At 39.9% G+C, this 21,926-nt stretch overlaps 1 protein-coding gene across 3 annotated transcripts in view; it reads left to right on the top strand.

Annotated features, from left to right (window-relative positions):
• Positions 1-1,261: 1,261 nt before the first annotated feature.
• LOC149189534 (putative pectate lyase 4) overlaps positions 1,262-21,926 on the top strand; it is a 215,617-nt gene continuing 194,952 nt past the window's right edge. Inside the window, exon 1 of one of the 3 annotated variants that reach the window (XM_089411831.1) lies at positions 1,262-1,738. In XM_089411831.1, coding sequence (XP_089267957.1) covers positions 1,429-1,738 — 310 coding nt within the window. In that variant the 5' untranslated portion in view covers positions 1,262-1,428. The remainder of the gene's footprint in view (positions 1,739-21,926) is intronic. The other 2 variants (XM_089411830.1, XM_089411829.1) reach the window with 2 other exon arrangements.

Genomic DNA, 21,926 nt, shown 5'->3' with positions numbered 1-21,926 from the left:
TTATATTACAACATCTCTACCATACTGTACTTTTCACTCTAGAGGAGGTTTGCATATCAAAAAATATCGGGAGTTAATACCATGAGCCATTTTTACTTTATTATTATTTTATTTTATAAGGTTATTTTTATTTTATTTTATTTTCACTGAGTTAAAATGTTTACATTACATTACATTTCTGTATTTAGGCTTCTGTGATCCATAATGAATTAAGCAAAGTCTTTCGGTAGAAATCACATAATTGAAATTTTTAGCCTACGTGTTTCGAACCAACAAGTGTGGTTCATCCTATATATATAATTTGATTTTGTCAAAATATTAAATATTATATTACAACATCGTTATCATATTGGGCTTGAGAAGCCCAATAAAAATATAAATATAAAATAAAAGAAATTAAAAACTCAACCCTTTAAAGCGAATAACACAACATCCTAAAATTATTTTTGTTTGGCTAAGAGTCCATCTCCTTGGAACTTAAGAAAACAAGTTAAGCTTACCCACTTACAACTAAGCATTTTACCTATATTCATAAATAACAATTAATGATAATTATCTTAACAATGATTTGACAACTTAATTATGATAAATTTTCCCTCTATATAAACACCTAACAAATAAAAAAAATTATTTTCCAATAACCTAACCAACCACCCACCCATACGGAAAAGTTATTTTCAATACATTTTACATGTATTAGGTATTTTGTCTCAAGTATATTAGATATTTTGTTTTAATAATGGATAAGCATATTTTATTTTTCCAAATACACAAGGCTATGGTTCAGTATCACTGTTTGAACTATTTAAACAATACTTTAAAATAGTTTAATTTAATTTAAGTTTATCCAATGCCTTGTATTTATGTATGCTAATTTATTTATATTGCACGAAAACCAAAACGACATGTTAGAAAATAATTCATCGAGAGAATAAGTGATAAGAAGGTAAGACCACCTGTTAGAAAACAATTCAAGAATAATGGTGGAGAAAGTCCAAGCTCAGAGGAAAACCTACGCCTTACCAGAATATATAATTACGACTGTATGTACCCTTTTCTCTTATAGTATCACATGTCATGAAAGCTACGCACTAAGTCAGTGCGTCCTTTATGTTAATTCATGGGTCCAATCACATCGTTGTCTACAAGAAAAACATAGAGAATCTCACTGTTACAGATAGTGTAAAGTAATATCTAACCTCAATCCCCGACGTGGCATGTGTTAGATATTCAACTTTTTTTGGGTGTATTTATTGGGAGCATGTCTGGGCGGATCTGATTTGTGAAAACGATTATAAATACGATCACAACTAAACCTCGGGAGCAATTTAGACTGGCAATTTAATGCTTCTCTTTGAATTTACATAGCTTAAACAATCTGTTAGAGGTTTAAAGTCATACAAATCCAGTTGTACTATTTGTTAGGTGATGAGGGTGGTATGGTGTTGTTGCAGTGTATACCCTTCCGAGGGTGGAGACGATGAAGAGGGAAAAAGGAAAAACAATAAGAACACACGAAGACAAAACAATGTCGATAGCCAGGCGGGGTTACTGAATCCCCAACAAGGAGTGCACGGTGGAGGCGGATTTGTGAGAGGGGGAGGATCAATGGGCGAGTGTGTTCTGTATTCTCATGTTGATTCTGCTTTGAGATCTCTGGCAGGACAGGCTGAGGGCTTTGGAAGGTTTGCCATTGGTGGCATGCATGGATCTGTATACTTTGTTACTTCGTTAGACGGTAAGATTTATACGAATTTTCAGTTATGTGTACTGTGCTCATTTGTATTCATGTTGCTTACTATTGGGGTATTTTCAGTTTTCGGCATTTGGGCTTCTCTTATTTTGCATGGCGTTAGGTGATGGGAGAGTACAATTAAACCTTGTAGGTAGGAACCTATAGGTAAATTCTGGGTCTGTACTGTTTTGCTGTAAGGCATTTAATTTGATTATGGCAATTGGGTGTCTAGAATATCAGTTTCAGGATCTCTGCTTCTGTATGACATTCTACTGCAGAGTCTTTGATGGCTGGATTCAAGATATAGGGGAATTCCCCGTGTCAATTCAAACTGTTTTGGGTACTTGTTGACTGAATGAGTAAAATCTCCATGTCGGTAGTGTATCAATGCCGAAAAGCGCTAAATCCTCTCTCAGCGGCTCCAGAATTTTCAATCATCACGGTCTATACGTTTACCATTTCGCTTACCTAACAGTAAAATTGCCTTTCACAATTTGTTTCAGAAATTAATAATATCAGGGGCATAGATGTAAGCACATTCTGGATCTTTTCTTCTTTATCAGAATTGGCGACATAAATCTTGGAGTTGATCGTATAAGTCTCTAGAGCTGACCTGTGGTGTTTTGGTATCTTGAATTCAGGGAATGAAAACCCACAGATCAATGGAAATGAGATCAAGAATGAAATATGCTATAGTCATGAGCTTGGGATTCAAATTTGATAGTCAAACTTAAAAGAAACCGTCTTGGATCATTTCCTTTATTTCGGAAATGCTGCTTGTAATAACTTACATCTGTCCTTTAGCTAAGCTGGCACATTATGAGGGGCATTTCTGTGCTGTCTGTTGCCTCCTTGACTCTCACTTTATATGTGTAAAACTCCCAAACACAAAGTGAAAACCCAGGGGCAACCTAGAGGGGCTACTCACTGTCACTTCAGTAACAGCTACTCTCACTTTAGGCTATCTCTTCTCTAGGACAAGGCGAGTATCCCTAAGTAGGATTACTAAGGCTATGACAAGGAGGCTCAAGGTGGTAAGGAAATAGCTTAGCAAAACATTGTTTTTGTAGTATGGTGAAAATAAGGGGTGATGGAGTATCCGATATTGGGCCATTGGGCCATTGGAGTCAATAGGTCAAGCCAAGAGCAATATGTGAATGGTTAAGACAAATAGAGCTGTTATACATGTTACAATAAGCCTCAACTTCTTGTTAAATAATAAAGAAATGTATTTGGAGGGGCCCTTAAAGGTGCCACACTTAAACAACACTACGAGGGTATGTCTTACAATGAATTATTAAACTAGCAACAACTCTTTGATAGAAGCAAGCCAATACATTAAAAATTATGACATCAAAGGAGATTAAGAGGAGGGGAAATCTCACATTAAACTTTTCCAAATGTGGTAAATATACCCTTTCTAATTGCTTCACATAACAAGCTCTTTGCAAGCAACTCCTGGCATCCGCCAACAACAATTCGAAACAAAACATAGCTTCACATGTGATAAGCAAGAACCCTTGAACTTTCCATTAAGCCTTCAAAAAGATATTCAGCAAAGCTCCAAGAGTAGAGACTTCTCACAAATTAAGCCATGAGAAATAATGAAGAGAGGAAACCGTTATATAGGTTTTAGCTTCATCTTCACCTACAACAAATTAATAATATCCACTACCAAAATCCTACATCTATCCTAGGGAAGACTCAAGAGTAAATAAACAATATTCTCCAACTAACAAATCAACAATACCTAAAATAACAAGTAGTCATCCACTTGTACAAGTCTCCAACAAATGAAAGTGCTCTGAAAGTTAGGACGTCTCCGTCAACGAGGGAATAAGACCATGTAATGGCTTTACATTATCCTCCATAAAATCCTCCGAGAGAAGTCACTATACTAACTAAATCCTCAAAATATGCAACAAATCCTTACAATAACAAATGTGGACCCCAGATCTAGGGTTTGGAATCTCCTAGATCTCCTCAATGTAAAATTTCCTCATCAATGGCATAGAAAAGAGTGCAGTGACCTAATAAAACCATCCAAGAATGGATATGTATCTCTCTTGGGTGAGATGTCCTCCTCCATTCATGAATGAATGTGCAACAAAGCTCCTCCAATGTGCATGTTTTCTCAAAATAACATAGATACGAGTGCAAGCAAACTCCTCAAGGTGGATGCCTCCTCAAAGAGGGCATGAACCATGCCAACACTCCAAAGATAGCAAGCGTTACATCCCCAAGTGAAATGCTCCATTATTAAATCATTTAAGAGTGTGCAATGTGGCCTCAAGTGGTGGAACGCTCTACTAGATGCTTGAGTATGTGTGGAACAAGGCTCCGATAAGTGCACATCGTCCATAATGAGGGTTTGAACCAAAGTCAAAACCATAAATTTAGCAATAAGACCTCCAAGTGGCACATGTAGCTCTCCAAGATGAATACATCCTTCATAACCATGAATATGTGTGTAATAAAGGCCCCAAGTGGCAAGATGTGAACCTTTCCCTTCAGCCAAGCCACAAGCAAATAAAACATGACTGAGTGTGAATATGCCTCAACATTTGTGCCATCAAACCATTAGGAGAGGGAGAGTTCCACTAACATGTCCTCAAAAAATGCAAGTAGTGCTAGATTCAAGGAGGAAAGAGTCAAACAAATCACATAGGTCCATGCATCCATATGCCAAGTCATCTAAGTGATATGCGAATTCATCAAGAAATAGGAACAACCTCATCAAAAGATGTGTTGTGCATGAGATACCTCTACATATAAGCCAAGGGGATGAGTGCTCCACATAAGCAACCCATCCATGTGTGAAAAACATTCATAAGAGCTAGGGCATTAGAGCAGTGAGCCTCTAACCATGCTAATACCCCTTGAAAAGCAAAATAAACCATATGAAAAAGGCAAGTATATGCCAAACACTATCCATAACAATGATGCCAACCAAGAAGATACAAAGCATATGTGAAGGTCCTCTGTATAAGCTAGGGTGGTTACTCTCTAGAGTCATACGCCCTCATATGACTATATGAATGGAGGCAATAACATCACATGAGTAAGCGTAATGCTATTTCTCTATGATAAGCAAGGCTTCCAAGCAAAATACCAACAAGAAACCCATGAATACATTATCTCATAAATGATCAGCGGAGGCATAAAAAATCATCAAGTGAATTCACAACCCTTAAGCCATCCAAAGCTCCATCAACTTGTGAACTTGCTTTTGTGATAAAAATCACAAGCTTAATGAAAAAGCTTTCTAGTGTAGGCCTCCCATATGTGAAAATCCGTAAAGAGCAGGGTGTTTTGGCTATGGTGTGTGAAAATTCCTCAACCAGAATCCCTACTACATCAACTGATGATATTACTCCTATTTGTTAAATTCCTTTAAACAAATTACTTGCAGTTTCCTACGACAAATTTCGTTATATATACACTGCAGCCTTCACTTCATTAAATTATATGCGGAAACAAGAGACTCAGTAAGAAAGAAAATACAACACAATGGACATCGTTATTTTTGGACAAATGTCCCCAGAAAAACCCAATGCAGGGAAACCGGTGCAATAGCTCTAAGGGTTTATTATTATTAAGTAGTAGTTTCTTAATACAACTCTGGATTCCCTCCCGACAATCCAGTTACAGAGAAATACAACTGACCGAGAAGAATTGTGAGATTACCTCACTGTACCCTACAAAATCCTGGCTGTTCCAGCAACGGAATCAATTGTCCCTAGCTACAACTATGCTGCCCCTGTGTAGTAACTGTGTGGGCCTGCGTGGAGCTCTCTAAGGCTTTGCGTGAGCTCAACTGGGAAATGTCTTACCTTCTAGAGCAATTTCCAACCCTCCTGGCTCAGAAATGTCATCTCCTTTGCAAAACTCGGACGTCTGCATGGGTGACTGAGTTGCTTTTGCGTGAGCCCTTCTGGCTCAGCGTCAAGCTCTGCGTGGGCCCATCTGGCTCAGCGTCAATCCCTCTATCCTCGGCTCTGGAGAAGATACTCCAACCCAACTATCCCTGCCCCTCAACTGCAAGAAATATACTCGATCAGGATTTCCTCCTGAGAACTTCTCACTTCAGAAATTCATTCTCTTGATCTCTCGGTGTGTTTTCCAAATGATCCTCAGGCTTCCTTAAATAATTTTCTCGTTGACATTCAACGACCCAGATTAAAAGATAATCAATGGCTAAGATCATTTTAGCTTGATCCTTGTCTTCTTCTAGAAATTACACCCACAATTAGATTAATACCCATTAATATTTTTAATTTCCTAAGTTTAGACTTAGGGTCTCATTAATAAATATTAATTATTTTAATAAAATTGCCTGTGGGTGGAATTTCCCAAAATGCTTTCTAGTTCGTTGGTATACATTTGCCCAAGCGTCCCTGCAAAATTTGAAGCCTAGAGGACATCTGATACTACCCAAAATCAACATGGTGATAGTGGGCCACTTCCCCATAGTTGCCACTTGGTCTAGTTTTAGCCTTGTAGGGTTCCTCTCTCCAAGGCTTGCTAGATTTTGCGGCAACATGCCCTATGAGAAAAAAAAATACAACAAAAACCTGGAAATGATCCTGCTAATCAAACCCTCTATATATTTTGCTTGGTTGATTTGGATGTTTCTCCCCTGCGCTTTTCCTTTAACCCTACAGTCTTGGATGAAAGTCCTTCTCCACCAAGTCACTGAGATCTCACTGTTTTTTGTGCTCAAAATATGTGTCTCCTCCCTTAGCCTAGCCTTCCTTTTATAAGTTTGAGTTATTGACTGAATCCACAACCCTAATCTCCAAAGTGATTGATGATTGAGATTAGATCTCAACATCAATTGAGATCAACAGTTGAGATTCATCTAATTCACTAATGCAAATAACCTTTGCATTTCGTTAGATTAACTCACTTTAGTTTTTAAAAGTCAATGTCTTTAATAACTAAAGGAATTGATAAGGTTAAGGGTCAATTAATCGACTTCCACACATTTGGACATTTAGATCTGTGCAAAAGTACTTGCCTGAGTACAAACGTCAACAAATTCTTTATCCATGTGCTCTTCTTGATCTTTCATGGGTAATGAGGTGGATGATTTGTTAACATCTTTTTGCATGCATGACTGAAATTCAATGGCTTCATCATCCTTGTCCTCTTCAAGCTTTGAAATTTTCTGCAATAATGGCTAATGGGAAGAAGAAGGGTCATTATGCAATTCATCTTTGATATTTTATGGTGATGGATCACCATACTTCCCTTTAACATACTCACACAAATACAAATAGGCATTGTTACCCACCACCTATGGGAAATGTATATGGGAGAAGTTTTTTCTCCTAAGTGGTCCTCAGCCGGCAGCTAGCAACCCCTTGCAGCCCCCAGCTAGTTCAATGTGCCATTTTCTCCGCCACCTGAGCCAGCCATGTGGTCCCTCGCCCATCTGTTATGAATGTATGTTTGAAGGTGGACATCCCAACCCCAAAGGTATGACTTTTCATTGGTATAGTTGAGTAGTTTTCCTTACTTGTCATGGACACTTTTGGGCATGAATTGGTGGGGGGATTCGGCGGAAAGAGTGGGTTAGTATTCTTATCTCCATTGCCTGATTTCGTGGTTACCCTTGTATCCTAGTCCCATGGGATCCCGATTTTGGTTGTGTGGTCCCGCTTCCTGACACCACCTACATTACTCCCTTTCCACTCATTTGAGCCCCATTCATCACTTTTCCCATCTGGGTCGACATGTGTCTACTGGGTCCACACAGGGTTAGCCTCCCCCTCCCTTGTCCACACCTTGGATCGGGCCTGGAACATGCCCAGGTTGATGCAGCTAAAAAGAAAATAAAAAACATAATTTTGCCACTCTCAACAAGAAATGTACCACAAAATGCAAAAGGTGGCCGAGACATACAAATTTAGCATGTGGGAAAAAGCCAAACATGAGCTCTACCCCTTATAAATGGCCATCAACTTGGTTCCTATCGGCCCTAGATGAGCCCCTTCATCATTAAGGAACCCATGATTGTCTCAACCCCTAGTGGGCGATGAATTGCCCCACCTCAAGGGGGTATCCACTGCTACATATTACACATCATGCTCTCCATCCCCTGGAACCCCGAGCAGTTATGAAGAAAATTCAGTCAAAGGCAAAATGCATATGAATAAGGGTGGAAAAACAAACGCCGGGGTAACTCATGTACCACGATTTTCTCACTCCTACATTTATATACCCAGGTGTGGACTTCCCTTATTATAGCTACCCTTGCACCTTGGCATGTGGTCTGGATGATTCCCCTGATCCCCACTCCATTCCATTATTCTATTATTTGCCACCTACCTCTTAAAGGATGTACCATGGGCCTGGCACCCCCTTTAGAGGTTGAAACCATCTAATAAGGTCCTTGGTTAACCCCCTATTGAGCTTGGAGACACTTGTACACGCCAAAGCCCACTATGGAAGGGCATGCCACCATGAAGTGCCCCATTGATACCATTACTTGTAAGCATTATTACTTGATTGTTCTAATGATTTGTTGTATTGGAAGGCAAGGGGATGTATTGGATCTTATGCAAGATTGCAGATAGGTCTTCATTTGGGGCTTGGTCTCCCTGTATGGGGTCCTAGCCCTCTAGAGGGCCACATTGGCTCTTGTAGGGTGAGCGTTGAGAGCCATGGGCCTCCACCATAGCAGATGTTGCTTTATGGATCCCCAACAACGTTCATTGATTGTTCGTGTTCCACCTTTTGGATGAGGATAATTCACCTAGTCCACCATGCCCAACTGACTCCACAGTTGCACCATACACTTGGCAGATGTTCTAGGATGCCTCCCGCTGTAGAGGAAGGGATTATGTCATCACTCCAGCCCTAGATGGTCTACATGCATATTTGATCCATTTGGAGACCCATGACGATGTCCTTGTGCCCCCACACCCACTTGGGAGCACCATAGGTTCTTGATTGGGAAACAAGGGGCCAACCCCTTGTCCACTATGTTTGGAGTCAATTTCTACATCATGGCACCCCTTGGACTTCATTAGGCCTTCTCAAAGGCCCAACGACTCACTTTGTTGATCATTCGACCCTCTTGAGAATCTTATCTTTACATTATTGAGCTTTTTGGTAGGCTTGTCACCAAAAGTTTTGTTATTATGCACATTATTTTATTTTAGGGGCTAAATTAGGCCTAATTAGCTAAATCGAATTCATTAGGAAGTGTATAAATACAAGTGTGATGAATCATTTTGAGGATCATCACTTGGATTGTAGCATTCTCTCTTGTGAGATTTTCGCTATTCTTCTTGGAGGATGAAGTTGGATGAATGGATGAATTTTGATTTTTGGATCTCTTCATTTTTGTCTTGGAGTTTTACTATTGGCACATTATGATGATTGGATATACTCTTTCTTACATGTAACTACTCTTTGAATGCTATTTTGTTATTTACTTATGTCACATTTATGTTGCTGAGAATTTTCGCTATACTAGGCTGAAATTTGCTGCTTTTCTTATGCGAAATTGTATAAATTTGTCTTTTTATAGCATTGCATCATGTCATGGGCCATGTATGAATGAGTGAATATTCCTAGAGATATCTTGTCGAAGTTTTATCTTGATACGTCATCATATATTGCAAGTCTAAGTGTAAAGATCTTGAAGCAATTGTTCACATGGCCTAATTGGCATGCGAAATTGTTCTAGAGGCCTCCTTGACTAAGTGAATCCATCCTAAGTATTGGAATCTACTTGACTCCATTTGTCCCAAAGGATTAGGCTCAGATCCTCCATAGGTGATCACCTAAAAGCATATTTTTCTCACCTTTCTCTCTTTCTTTCTAGGCCTAGCTTCCATCGGTGACCTAGGGCATCATTTTTCTCACAATTCACCCATCAAAAAATTTGATATCTTGCCCTCTACTGCATTGTTGTGTCTCCTAGGAGCCCTCCAAATTTGAAACAATTCCGACGGTGGGATCTCAAGATATTCCAAGCCCTAGCTCCGAGATCATTCCTTGCCCCTGGTTTCCCTTGGCAAGTGAGCTCATAGGGATCATTGCATCAAAATCTTGAAAATTTCTTCTTGGATCCCCTTCTCCCCCTCAATTAGGTCAAGCACACCCCTGATTGATCAACTCCACCCACTTGACCTGATTTTGGGTCCACTTGAAACTGTGTGGTCCCACAACTTTTTGAAGATAATTTCATAAAGACCATTTGGAAACCAAGTTTTCACAAGGGTTTCTAGTACTAGGTCCCTCCTTTATAAGTCTTATTTGCAAACCCTAGCCCTTGAAATCCCTTGGCCCTTCTTAGAGAGCCTTACACCTTGCTTCTCAAGCAAGTAAACCATACATTTGAGTCTCTCTTGTGAATAGGCCTTAGGAATCACTCATTACCTCTTCATTGGCTCATTCATCTAGTGATTCCCTTTATACTAGGTCTCCTCCCATCGATGAAAGTCCGTAAAGAGCAGGGAGCCTTAGCTAAGGTGATAGTGGGCTATCACTCCATTGTTGCCCTTGACCTAGTAGGTGCCCTTTTAGGATCCCCTCCTAGGACCCTTGCTAGTTTGAGCAGTAACATTTTGGCGCCGTTTCCGGAGATACGAAACGTGTGTTTTGTTCCCCATGCAACATATTGACATATCATTATTGGCGACTCTATTGCGAGAGCGAAGCCTTAGTTCTTCATTGAGCTTCAAAATTAATGCTTGTAGGGTGAACATACATCTATCAAGGCACTTTATATCACCTTGACAACTCCATTTTAATCCTAATATGCAAAGTCATAAAAAATGGACTATCGTAAAAGAGATATTAATCTGGTCCTACACTTGCAAAACTCAATGACTGGGACATTCAAGAACTGCAAAAGAATGTGGATAAATATGCAGAACCTTATCAAGATTTTTTGGAAGATATGGATATGGAACTCATGCTCAGGTTTCATAGGTCACAACAAGTGCAACTCGACATAATGAGGTGTACCTATGAGAAGGATCCTAGTCGTCTCCTTGACTTTGCTTGGCTAACTTGTGCTTTGAATATTCTGACTGACCTAATCAATGACAAATATTATAATCAATTGCAAAGCCCCACAAAAGGTAATCAATTGGATGGTCAAGGTGACATTGAAGAAAGTCCAAGTGTGTAGGATCATTATCAAAGTGAGGAATGGAATCAATCTAAAGAAGTTGGAGAGGACCTTGGGAACCTAAATAATGAGCAAAAGGATGAGTCCTCCTTGGGTCCGCATGATGAAAATGTGGATGATTTTGTGAACACGTGTTAGGGAAGATGAGGATATGGAAAGTAAAGTTGAGGCTAACCTTAGCTTTCTCAAGGATATTACCCCTGATGGCTCTCCTTTTGAGAACCTTGAGGAAAGTGATCCCATTACCCCCTTGGAAGATGATATTGGAGATTACTTCCACATTGAAAAGGAGAAATGGAAATTTGTTGGTCCTCAATTTGATTGTGCTCCCATTTATGACACCGATAAGGAGGATGAGGCTGAGATTGGTCTTCCCTTTCCTTCAGACATTATTTATGAGGGCATATCCATTGATACCCTTGGGAAGGAGAATTATTATTTTCCCTTGCATGAAGAGGGGCAGTTGGAAGTAATCGATTCTCCTTTTAGGGGAGACCCAATCTTCAATGCTAATAATGAGGAAGTCGATAAGGCTCTCGCCTATCCTCCGTATGATGCTATGTTCAAATCACTTGAGCCTTTAGATTATGATTTTGGGGAAGAAAACCCGTTGAATATAGCACTTCACCCTCCCCTTTGCCTTTTTCTCTTGTTCATCATTATGAGTCTTCCTCAAGTGATTCCCTCACCCCTTTTCATATGATCTCCAGTGACCATGAGTCCTTTCCCCATTATGAGTATGGTGTCAAGGATGAGCTCTTCATTCACTATACTTTATCTCCTTGGACACATCCTTAGGGCCTTGAACACTCCATGACCTCCCGACCATCACCTTAAGCAACCTATTTGTTGCACTCCTTCTTTCCCTCACCCTTCATTCCCCTCTGATCACGACCTTGTGGCATCTACAAAGCACAATATTATGAGAAAGAATTGTGATAAGAAGTTCTTACGGGTCATAATTTATTCCACCATTGTGTACTTAGAGGGAAGGCCCCACACTTCTAGATCGACTCATGTTTTTTCTCTTAGGGATTGCTCTTACCTTGCATGGAAACCATATTGTCCCACCTCCCGCCGCATCCTCCTCCATGTTATTGGGTTTGCATTTGCTTTGGGATTTGCTGCATGAGTAATCATATAAGCTAGCATATTTATATTTATTTGATGATATGTTGGTTGCACTGGCTTTATGATTACACTTAATATTAGTTTTGTCATATGCATGTTAGGGTAGGATGCATTCCATGCTTATTTTCTCATTAGGACTAGCATCATATGATATTTTGATGATAGATCAGTCGCATTTAGATTAGATTTGCATATCTTTATTTTCCTGTTGATTTTACGGCCTAACACTAAGCATGGATGATCATATGACACCACAAAAACATGTTTTCCTGTGTGTTTGGTGTTTGATAAGTGCAGGTAACAGGTCTATGGTACCAAGAGATTGCTGGTGTTCTCGTGACCTCCCGATCGAGTGGCTTCACGCACTTTTCCGAGAGCTCATGTCCTAGTTGGAACAAGATGTTACCCACCACTTGTGGGTAGTGTATATGGCATAAATTTTTTCTTCTAAATGGTCCTCAGCTGACAACCAACAACCCCTTGCAGCCCCCAACTAGCTCGATGTGCCATTTTCTCCGCTACCTAAGCCAGCCATATGGTCCCTAACCCATCTGTTATGAATGTATGTTTGAAGGTGGGCCTCCCAACCCCAAAGGTATGACTTTTCATTGGTATAGTTGAGTAGTTTTCCTTACTTGTCATGGGCACTTTTGGGCATGAATTAGTGGGGGGATTTGACGAAAAGAGTGGGTTAGTATTCTTATCTCCATTGCCCGATTTCGTGGTTACCCTTGTATCCTAGTCTCGTGGGATCTCCTTTACTAGCCATTAGCTTTAGGGCTGGCACTACATGGGAAATCTCGATTTTGGTTGTGTGGTCCCGCTTCTCGACACCACCTACATTACTCCCTTTCCACTCATTTTAGCCCCATTCATCTCTTTTCCTATCCGGGTCCACATGTGTCCGTTGGGTCCACACAAGGGTTAGACTCCCCCTCCCTTTGTCCACACCTTGGGTCGGGCTTGGAACATGCCCCAGAGGTTGATGCAACTAAAAAGAAAATAAAAGGCATAATTTGGACACTCTCAACAGGAAATGTACCACAAAATGCATTAGATGGTCGGGACATACAAATTTAGCACTGGGCAAAAGCCAAACATGAGCTCTACCCCTTATCTATGGCCATCACCTTGGTTCCTATGGGCCCTAGATGAGTCCCCTTTATCATTAAGGAAGCCATGATTGTCCCAACCCTTGGTGGGCGATAAATCGCCCCACCTCAAGGGGGTATCCACCGCTACATATTACACATCATGCTCTCCATCCCCTGGAGCCCCGAGCAGTCATGAAGAAAAATCGGTCAAGGGAAAAAGGCATATGAAGAAGGGTGGAAAAACAAAGGCTGGGGTAACTCATGTACCACGATTTGCTCCCTCCTACATTTATATACCCAGGTGTGGGCTTCCCTTATCTATGGCCATCACCCCGGTTCCCATGGGCCCTAGATGAGTTCCCTTCATCATTAAGGAACCCATGATTGTCCCAACCCCTAGTGGGCAATAAACTGCCCCACCTCAAGGGGGTATCCATTGCTACATATTACACTCATGCTCTCCATCCCCTGGAGCCCCAAGTAGTTATGAACAAAAATCAGTAAAAACAAAGGCTGGGGTAACTCATGTGCCACGATTTTCTCCCTCCTACATTTATATACCCAGGTGTGGGCTTCCCTTATTATAACTACCCTTCCACCTTGACATTTGGTCTAGATGATTTCCCTAATCCCTACTCCATTCCATTATTATATCATTTGTGACCTACCTCTTAAAGGATGTACCATGGACCTGCCACCCCCTTTAGAGGGGTCCTTGGTTAACCCCTTATTGAGCTTGGAGACACTTGTACATGCCAAAGCCCACTATGGAATGGCATGCCACCATGAAGTGCCCCATTGATCCCATGACTTGTAAGCATTATTACTTGATTGTTCTAATGATTTGTTGTATTGGAGGGAAAGGGGACGCATTGGATCTTATGCGGGATTGCAAGTTGGTTTTAATTTGGGGCTTGGTCTCCCTATACGGGGTCCTAACCCTCCAGAGAGCCACATTAGCACTTGTAGGGTGAGCGTTGAGAGCCATGGGTCTCCACCATAGTAGATGTTACTTCATGGATCCCCAACAACTGTCATTGATTGCTCGTGTTCCACCTTTTGGATGAGGATGATGCACTTGGTCCACCATGCGCAGTCGGCTCCACAGTTACACCATACACTTGGCAGATGTTCCAGGATGCCTCTCGCTGCAGAGGAAGGGCTTATGTAACTAGTCCAACCCTTACAGATGGTCTACAGGCATTTTTATCCATTTGTAGACCCACGAGGATGTCCTTGTGCCCCCACACTCACTTGGGAGAACCACAGATTCTTTATTGGAAAACAAGGGGCCAACCCCTTGTCCACTATGGTTGGAGTCCATTTCTACATCATGGAACCCATTGGACTTCATTAGGCCTCCTCAAAGGCCCAACGACTCACTTTGTTGATCATTCGACCCTCTTAAGAGGCTCATCTTTACATTATTGAGCTATTTGGTGGTCTTGTCACCAAAAGTTTTGTTATTACGTACATTATTTTATTTTAGGGGCTAAATTAGGCCTAATTAGCTAAATCTAACTCATTAGGAAGTGTATAAATACAAGTGTGATGAATAATTTTGAAGATCATCACTTGGATTGGATCATTCTCTCTTTTGAGATTTTCGTTATTCTTCCTGGAAGATGAAGTTTGATGAATGGATGAATTTTGATGTTTGGATCTCTTCATTTTTGTCTTGGAGCTTTACTATTGGCATATAATGATGATTGGATATACTCCATCTTACATGTAATTACTCGTAGATCCAACGCTGAGCAGAGAGGCCAAAAGCTGCACTTGGCAACAATTCGAATCCCCTTGAAGGGATTGCGCAGTCCTTGCCGGGAAGTAGAGATTCTGAGGAAATCTCTCTCTGAGAGAGTCGACAAAGAGGTACGATTTCCAGTTCGTGAGCTTGCAGAGGTAAAGGGAGTGACGTAGAGCCTCAGCACAGTGCTTGAAGGGCGCAGTTTTTGCCGGGGCAGAAATCCGTCAGAAAAGAGCGAAGACACATAGAAGGGGAATTTTCTCCTCAGAGAACTTTTCTTGCCAAAAGTTCGAATTTCTCACTTGTCGGGCAACAGTGCTGAGCAGTGACTAGAGGAGTCAGTTCGATAGGTTGGGTGAGATGGCATCACATGGGCTCAAAGATCAGGACAGGTTGGAAGGAGCTTCCAACTATGTCATATGGAAGACTAGAATCTTAGTTGTTTTGGAGGAGTACGATCTCGAAGCTTACATCAAGAGTGTTGTGGTTGTTCCATTGATAATGATCAGAAGAAGAAGTACAAGGCCGAGCAGGGAAAGGCGAAGAGGTTCATACTCAATGGAGTTCGAGATCATGTGGTCTCACACTTGCAGGGCAAAGATACAGCCCGAGAAATGTGGGAAGCGTTGTCTTCACAATATGAAGGTTCTTCCCAACAGCGAAAGATTTACTTAGAACAAAATTTGCAGCGGATATTGATGCAAAAGGGAGAAGGGGTTAACTCCTATTTTCAATGTCTTCAGGACACTAGAGACCAGCTTCTTGTAGTGGGGTCTACTCCTCAATCTATCGCGATGGTAAGGACGACCCTGAATGGAGTCTTAGATGAATGGCAAGTCTTCATCCAAAGTATAATGGGTAGGGAAAGACTACCTTCATGGGAGGAGATGTGGGCAACTCTTCAACAGGAAGAATTAAGGAGGGACCTAGTTAAGGTTAGCCTCAATGGCAACAATGGAAGTGGCATGAAGACCAAGGTGGAGGAGGAGAACGCAACTCTAGCATCAAAGGGACAACAAAAGCAGAAGCGAAAGGACATTTCGAAGGTGAAATGTTTCAGATGTGGTGAGATGGGCCACTTTGCATCCCAATGTCCTTTGAAGCAAAAGGATAAGGATGAGAAACATGATCCTAAGGTTGCTCCAACAAAAATTGACGAAGATGAGTTTGCCATGAGTGCCCACGCATCTCCAGGAGGGAAATGGGGCGATATTGAGCTGTAGTCGGGAGGACTACATGCGGGCAGGACCCTTGAGGAGTCCACCTCTTGGATCAATTCCTTGCTATGGGAGCCCAAGATTCAGCAGTAGCGAGATGGACTTAGTGTCAAATGATGTAGTGGATTGTTTGGAGAGACAGATGTAGTAGCCTGAGACCAGGGACTGATCAACGCAGAGCAAGGTTGGCAGTAGTGCAGATGGCACAGTGCAGAAGATTCAGAGGGTCAGAGACTAGTAGCAGTCAGATTCCAACGTTCATGGTATTATGCCAAACACAATTAAGTTCAGTAATTTTTGGATGTTTTTCAGTTGCTTCTCTCAGCAACTGAGTTGCAGTACGAATGCAATGCTAGCAACATAGCAGATGCAACATTTGAGAGGGAGCTGTAGTAAAGACGCAGCAGTGGTAGTGGCAGTGTCATGGGTAGCAGTACAGTTGCAGCAACAACACAGTGTTGGTGGTAGCGACAGTGCAGAAAGGAGGTGCTTCAGAGACAGAGCAACACGCAGTTGGACATTGTTGCTAGATACTTTCCTTGCTAAGGGGGAGTGTTAGTTTTTGGTAGCATCGAATGTGCTTTAGCCATGAAAATTGATGGAGAGGCTAAGGCACATGAGTGCTAAAGAACCCAAAAACCGTTTGGTGAAATTCCACCCGAATTGTATTTTATTAAAATAATTAATATTTTTAATGGGGTTCCTAAGTCTAAACTTAGGAAAATTAAAGTATTAATGAGTATTAATCAAAATATGGGTGAGAATGATCTAGAAGGCAGATCAAGTCAAGTTTTAATCTTAGCTGTTGATTAGAGACTTAATCTCGGCTGTTGAAGTCTCAACGAGAAAAGTATAAGGAGGCTTCGGGTTTATTTAGAAACACACACGAAGAGAATGAATTGATATGGAGTTCGATTTCTGGGGCTAGGAAGCTGAGATTTCGAACCAAGTGATCATTCTGTAGCGGGGGGGCAGGGATAGTTCGGGAGTACTGGACAAAGAGGCGGAGAGATGCTAGTGGAGGCAGCGTAGGAGCTAGGAGGACTGACACTGGGTCAATCTGGGTCCACGTAGGCCTGACACAGAGCCAGAAGGGTCAACACAGAAGCAGAAACTGCCCTCACGCAGAACGCCGGAACTGACGGAACAACCGAGAAGGTTGACGCAGGAGGCAGAAGAGACAACACAGAGTTGATGCAGAGCCTGTAAGGTTGACGCAGGGCCTATGCAGGCCAGCACAAAGATAGCTGGGGTTAGCCAGTTTTGCTGTTGGAATCTGCCGGGTGAAGTGAGGTAAAACTCACTAAGTTTTCCGCCATTATATTTTCTCCGTCATTGGTTTGCCTGGAGGACAAACACCATTGTATTTAGAATTACTGCATAATAATAGAAAACCCTCAGAGCTGTTGCATCGGTTTTCCCGCATTGGGTTTTTCCGGGGACTATTTTGTCCAAAAATAACTGTGTCCTATGTATCTTGTTCTTTCCTCAGTTTTCTATTTCATGTAATCAAATTTAAAGTAATGCAGGCTGCAGAATTTATTTACTTCAGTATTCAAAAAATAACTTGATAATGTATATTAAAATCAAGTAGGAGAAGTAAATTCAGTTTTGCTGCAGTAGGGGTTCCTTAAGGATAGGAATTTTCACAACCTCATTTCTTCTTTTTGGTCATCTAGACTTCCTTCGACAACTTCCTTGATTGAAAGTTCTTCAATCATCTTGACTGGCTTCACTTCTTTGTCATCATACCATCATCCCATGAATCCCATACAAGGTGGAATTCTCGGTGAGACACTTGCTTCTTCCAATAGGTGAATCTTCCAATGAAGATTCCAACAGAGGATCTTGATCATCCTCATCTTGCAAATGCTCCTTTTGAATGAAGTATGATGAGCTCTATACTAGATGACTTTCTTCTATCCATAAGTACTACTTATGCTTCTAATGAGGTTACCAAGAGCTACTTCCTTCTATTGATGACTGCCATAGACTTCTACTTCAACTATTTTTCAAGCTTCTTATGATGATGTCACGAGCTCTTGCTTCAATCATATGCTTTTATAATGCCATCCCCTAAAATGATGCATCTTATCATGCTTTACAGTGCTTTTGTATCTGATGGTAATTCTTTAACCATGGTAGAGGTCTTCCACCTTCTACTCCTTCCAGGTATCCATACATCATGAATAGTGCCCAAGGGTCTGTATTGTTCCCTCCTTGCATCATGCTTCTTAAAACAAAGGCTCATTCGTCTTTACTTCTTGTACCTGCAATATTTATTGACAAGCACCCCAAGCAAAGTATATAATACTAAAACATGATGTCAAGTTATCTTTCTAGGGTTTTATGCAATCAAGAGGTCATCCTAGGGTTTCTTAAGTTCAAACCCTAGATCATATTATTTTTCTCTTCATGTCATTCTAGGGTTTATCCCATGCCCTAGAATCCTAACAAAACCTAGAAATCATATGCAACAAGTACCTTAAGACTAGGGTTCTGATTACAAGGGTTTCTTATGAGCCATCAAATACAAACCCTAGAGTCATAATTTTAACCCTACAACATCTTATGATGGACCCTTGAAAAATAAAAATAAAATATCATACATACCTCATGGATACCTACTTGTAGTGCTTGGTATTTCATGATGCCAGGGTATTGTTTTCTTTACTGACCTTTCTGCTGTCTTCAAGAATCCCTTAACCAAGGAAATTATTGTCCTTTTTGTTGAGCCATGCTTCTTCACGAGTTCCTTTGTAGCTCCTTTCTGCTACCTTGATGGCTACAAGAGTTCTTTGCAACAAAACTTCATAATGGAGACTCTTTTTGTTGCACTTATTTTCTGCCTGTAGTTTCTTGATTCAACTGCTTATCAAAATGTATAGATGATTGTAGAGGCAATTCCTTTGGAAGGTTGACCTTCTTGAATGCCTGAATGTGGACATGTAAATACATATGGTTAATGCTTGTGCTTTTGGTGTCATAGGAATTTGATTCACCACAAATTCGGGTATTGCAATTAGAGATAGGTAATATGAAGTTCTCGGTCTTTTTGAGAAGATCGATCCTCCTTGAGGATGTCTTGAAGACAGTGTTCTTTTTCAGAATCAAAGGTTCAATTTTCCTGCTAAACAATTTAGATTGCTCTGAAATATTTGGATTATGCCTTCGACCTTTTGAAATAGTGATGAATTATCACTCTGTCATGCACTCAATTCGAAAGTCTCCTTATTTGGTGAAGGGCTGATATTGAAGCCAAAACTTTGCTTAACTTGAAATTGGTTTGGTTCCTTTTAATAACTTGAGAGAGAGATACATTTTATTGTAATTTCTTTGTTATTTTAGATCAGAACTTGAGAATCTTTGTGCGCAGGATTTTATCAAGCCTTCTTTTTGAGGTTGATCCTTGAGTATCCCTTCTTGAAGATGTGATCCTCTTGATGATCCTTTTGAACGTTGACCTTGAGTGTTCTTTTTGATGTCTGCTTTGATGCCTTGAAGTTTTTCGATGACCCTTTTCATGGTCTTCTATAAGCTGTTTGTTCCTTGACTTGACATCTTAGCTCTAGATGATCTTCTAGTGCTTTGATCCTTGAGTGTCCTTCTTTGAGGTGCCCTTCCTTGATTTGTTGCCTTATCTCTGATCCCATGTTGAGAAATCTAGGGGCAACAAGTGTAGGTGATTTCTCTTCTTGATAATTGTTTGTGATGTATTTTTACTTTTTTAGATTAACTTCTACTTTCACTTGTTTATTATTAGAGTTCTCATTCATCAAACAACTACCAAATCATAAATAACAATAAGACAAAGGACACAAGATGCAGGAGATCAACTAGGGCCAAAACCTCTCCAATCTGAGAGGAAAACCCACAAGAATTCTTCTTCTTATAGAATCTTCAATTGACGAATTCCAAGACCTAGACCCTTGACCAAATGACCCCTCCAAGACCAAGTCACAATTCTTCTTGACTCAAGTCTCTTTGCTTCAAATCTGTCTTCTCATCATAAACTCGGACCTGCACCTTGACTGTGATTCTCGACTCTTCCTGTAGTAACCCTAGCTTGCACATGTGGCAGAATCATGGTGAAGACAACTCCTCTTCTCCTTCGCTTGGGCAGCAATTCCTTCTTCAATGACTCGACTTGCATATAAGTGCTTCTTCCATCCTTCGTTTGGTTCCTTGACTGACTGTAGTTCTGATTTTCTATAGGTGATGAAATGCCCTAACTACAACCCGCACGTGTGAGAGATTACCCAAGAACAGACTTTAGAAAATACTCCTTTTTCCTCGACTTGTCTTCTCCTTTCTTCGCTATGTTCTGCACTTTAGATCGAGCTTCTTGTGATGAGATCGATGCTTGATTGATGCCCTTTGGAATGAGGCTGAATGCCTCTATATATAGGCTTCCTTGGCAGCCCTAATAGGCTGACATCATCTTCTAGAGAGGCCGACTTGATAATTTGCACTTGACAAGGTCTTGGAGGGTCATTCTGACACTATTATGACTCAAATAATTTTCTTTACAATATGTAACATGCCCAAGAAGGGTCATTCATACATGACAAAGACTCCCTAGACTTGTAGACTCAATGACAAGCCCTAGAAGCTCTCAATGGGAGCTTAATCTAAAAATAAATTTCCCTTGAGCATGAAACCCATGCCTCAAGATCAATAACAATAAATTTATTTTTCTCATTACATTAAATACATAAAATCATGATTACATGTCATTATGAACACTGAACCTAGTTACATAATTCAACACACTTGCTTTGACATCCTGCGCCCACTTTGACATCAATGACAACATACTCAACAATTTTGTTTATTTTTAATTTAATTTTTATTTTTATGTAATTTCATTGACTCCAAATGTTTTAGTTAATATTTTTTTTGTCTTTTTTTGACCGAGTCAAAATGTTTAGATAACATAACATAACGGGACATTACATCTCTTACATATTGGGCTGGAGAGTGTCCCTTAGGGCAAAAAATGTAATAAAATAAAATTTAAAAAATATTATAAAATATTTGGATTATGAAATGAGAGATGGTTTTTTGGCATGTGGTATTGATGAGCCATGGTATCAGTTCATGGTATTGTAACAAAGCCTATTTACAAGTTAATAATATCCATGGTAAAGTGAGGGTGAATATCCATGGTTAAAAATCTTTTTATATTGTGTATTAAGTTTTATGTGCTTATTAATGATATTTGAATATGGTTACAAAATTATATATTAATTTATATGGTAAAATGGATCTTAATTTGTAGCTATTATTTATATCTTATGTATTTTAACGTGATATAGGGTTTAGATATTTATCTAAAAGTAATTATAATATTTTTTTTCTTTTAGATTTAATTAAAAAAATGTTATAAAATTAAATTCAAATAAAATATTTTGATTGTGAAATAAGAGATGGTTTTTGGGCATGTGGTATTGATGAGCCATGGTATTGTAACAAAGCCTATTTACAAGTTAATAATATCTATGGTAAAGTGGGCATGAATATCCATAATTAAAAATATTGTTATATTGTAAGTTTATTGTAAGTATTAAAGTTTTTATGTGCTTATTAATTAAATTTAAATATAGTTACAAAATCATTATTTTAATTTATAAGGTAAAATGGATCTTAACTTATAGCTACTACTTATATGTTATATATTTTAATGTGATATGTATATTATGATTTTTGTTTTATTTTATCTAAAAAATTATTTGTAATTTTATTAATACAAAATTACAATATAACAAATTGAATTTTCTCATAATGGAGGCTTCTGTGAGAAGAACGATTATGTTCTAGCATTTCGGGATTACTCACACTGAAGTTT

This window comes from Pinus tabuliformis, chromosome 3_1 (genome assembly GCF_031772625.1).
Source record: "Pinus tabuliformis cultivar Carrire ecotype Pingquan chromosome 3_1, CPIR1, whole genome shotgun sequence".
In the NCBI taxonomy this organism is placed as follows: domain Eukaryota; kingdom Viridiplantae; phylum Streptophyta; class Pinopsida; order Pinales; family Pinaceae; genus Pinus; species Pinus tabuliformis.
This window is presented reverse-complemented; position numbering and strand designations above follow the sequence as displayed.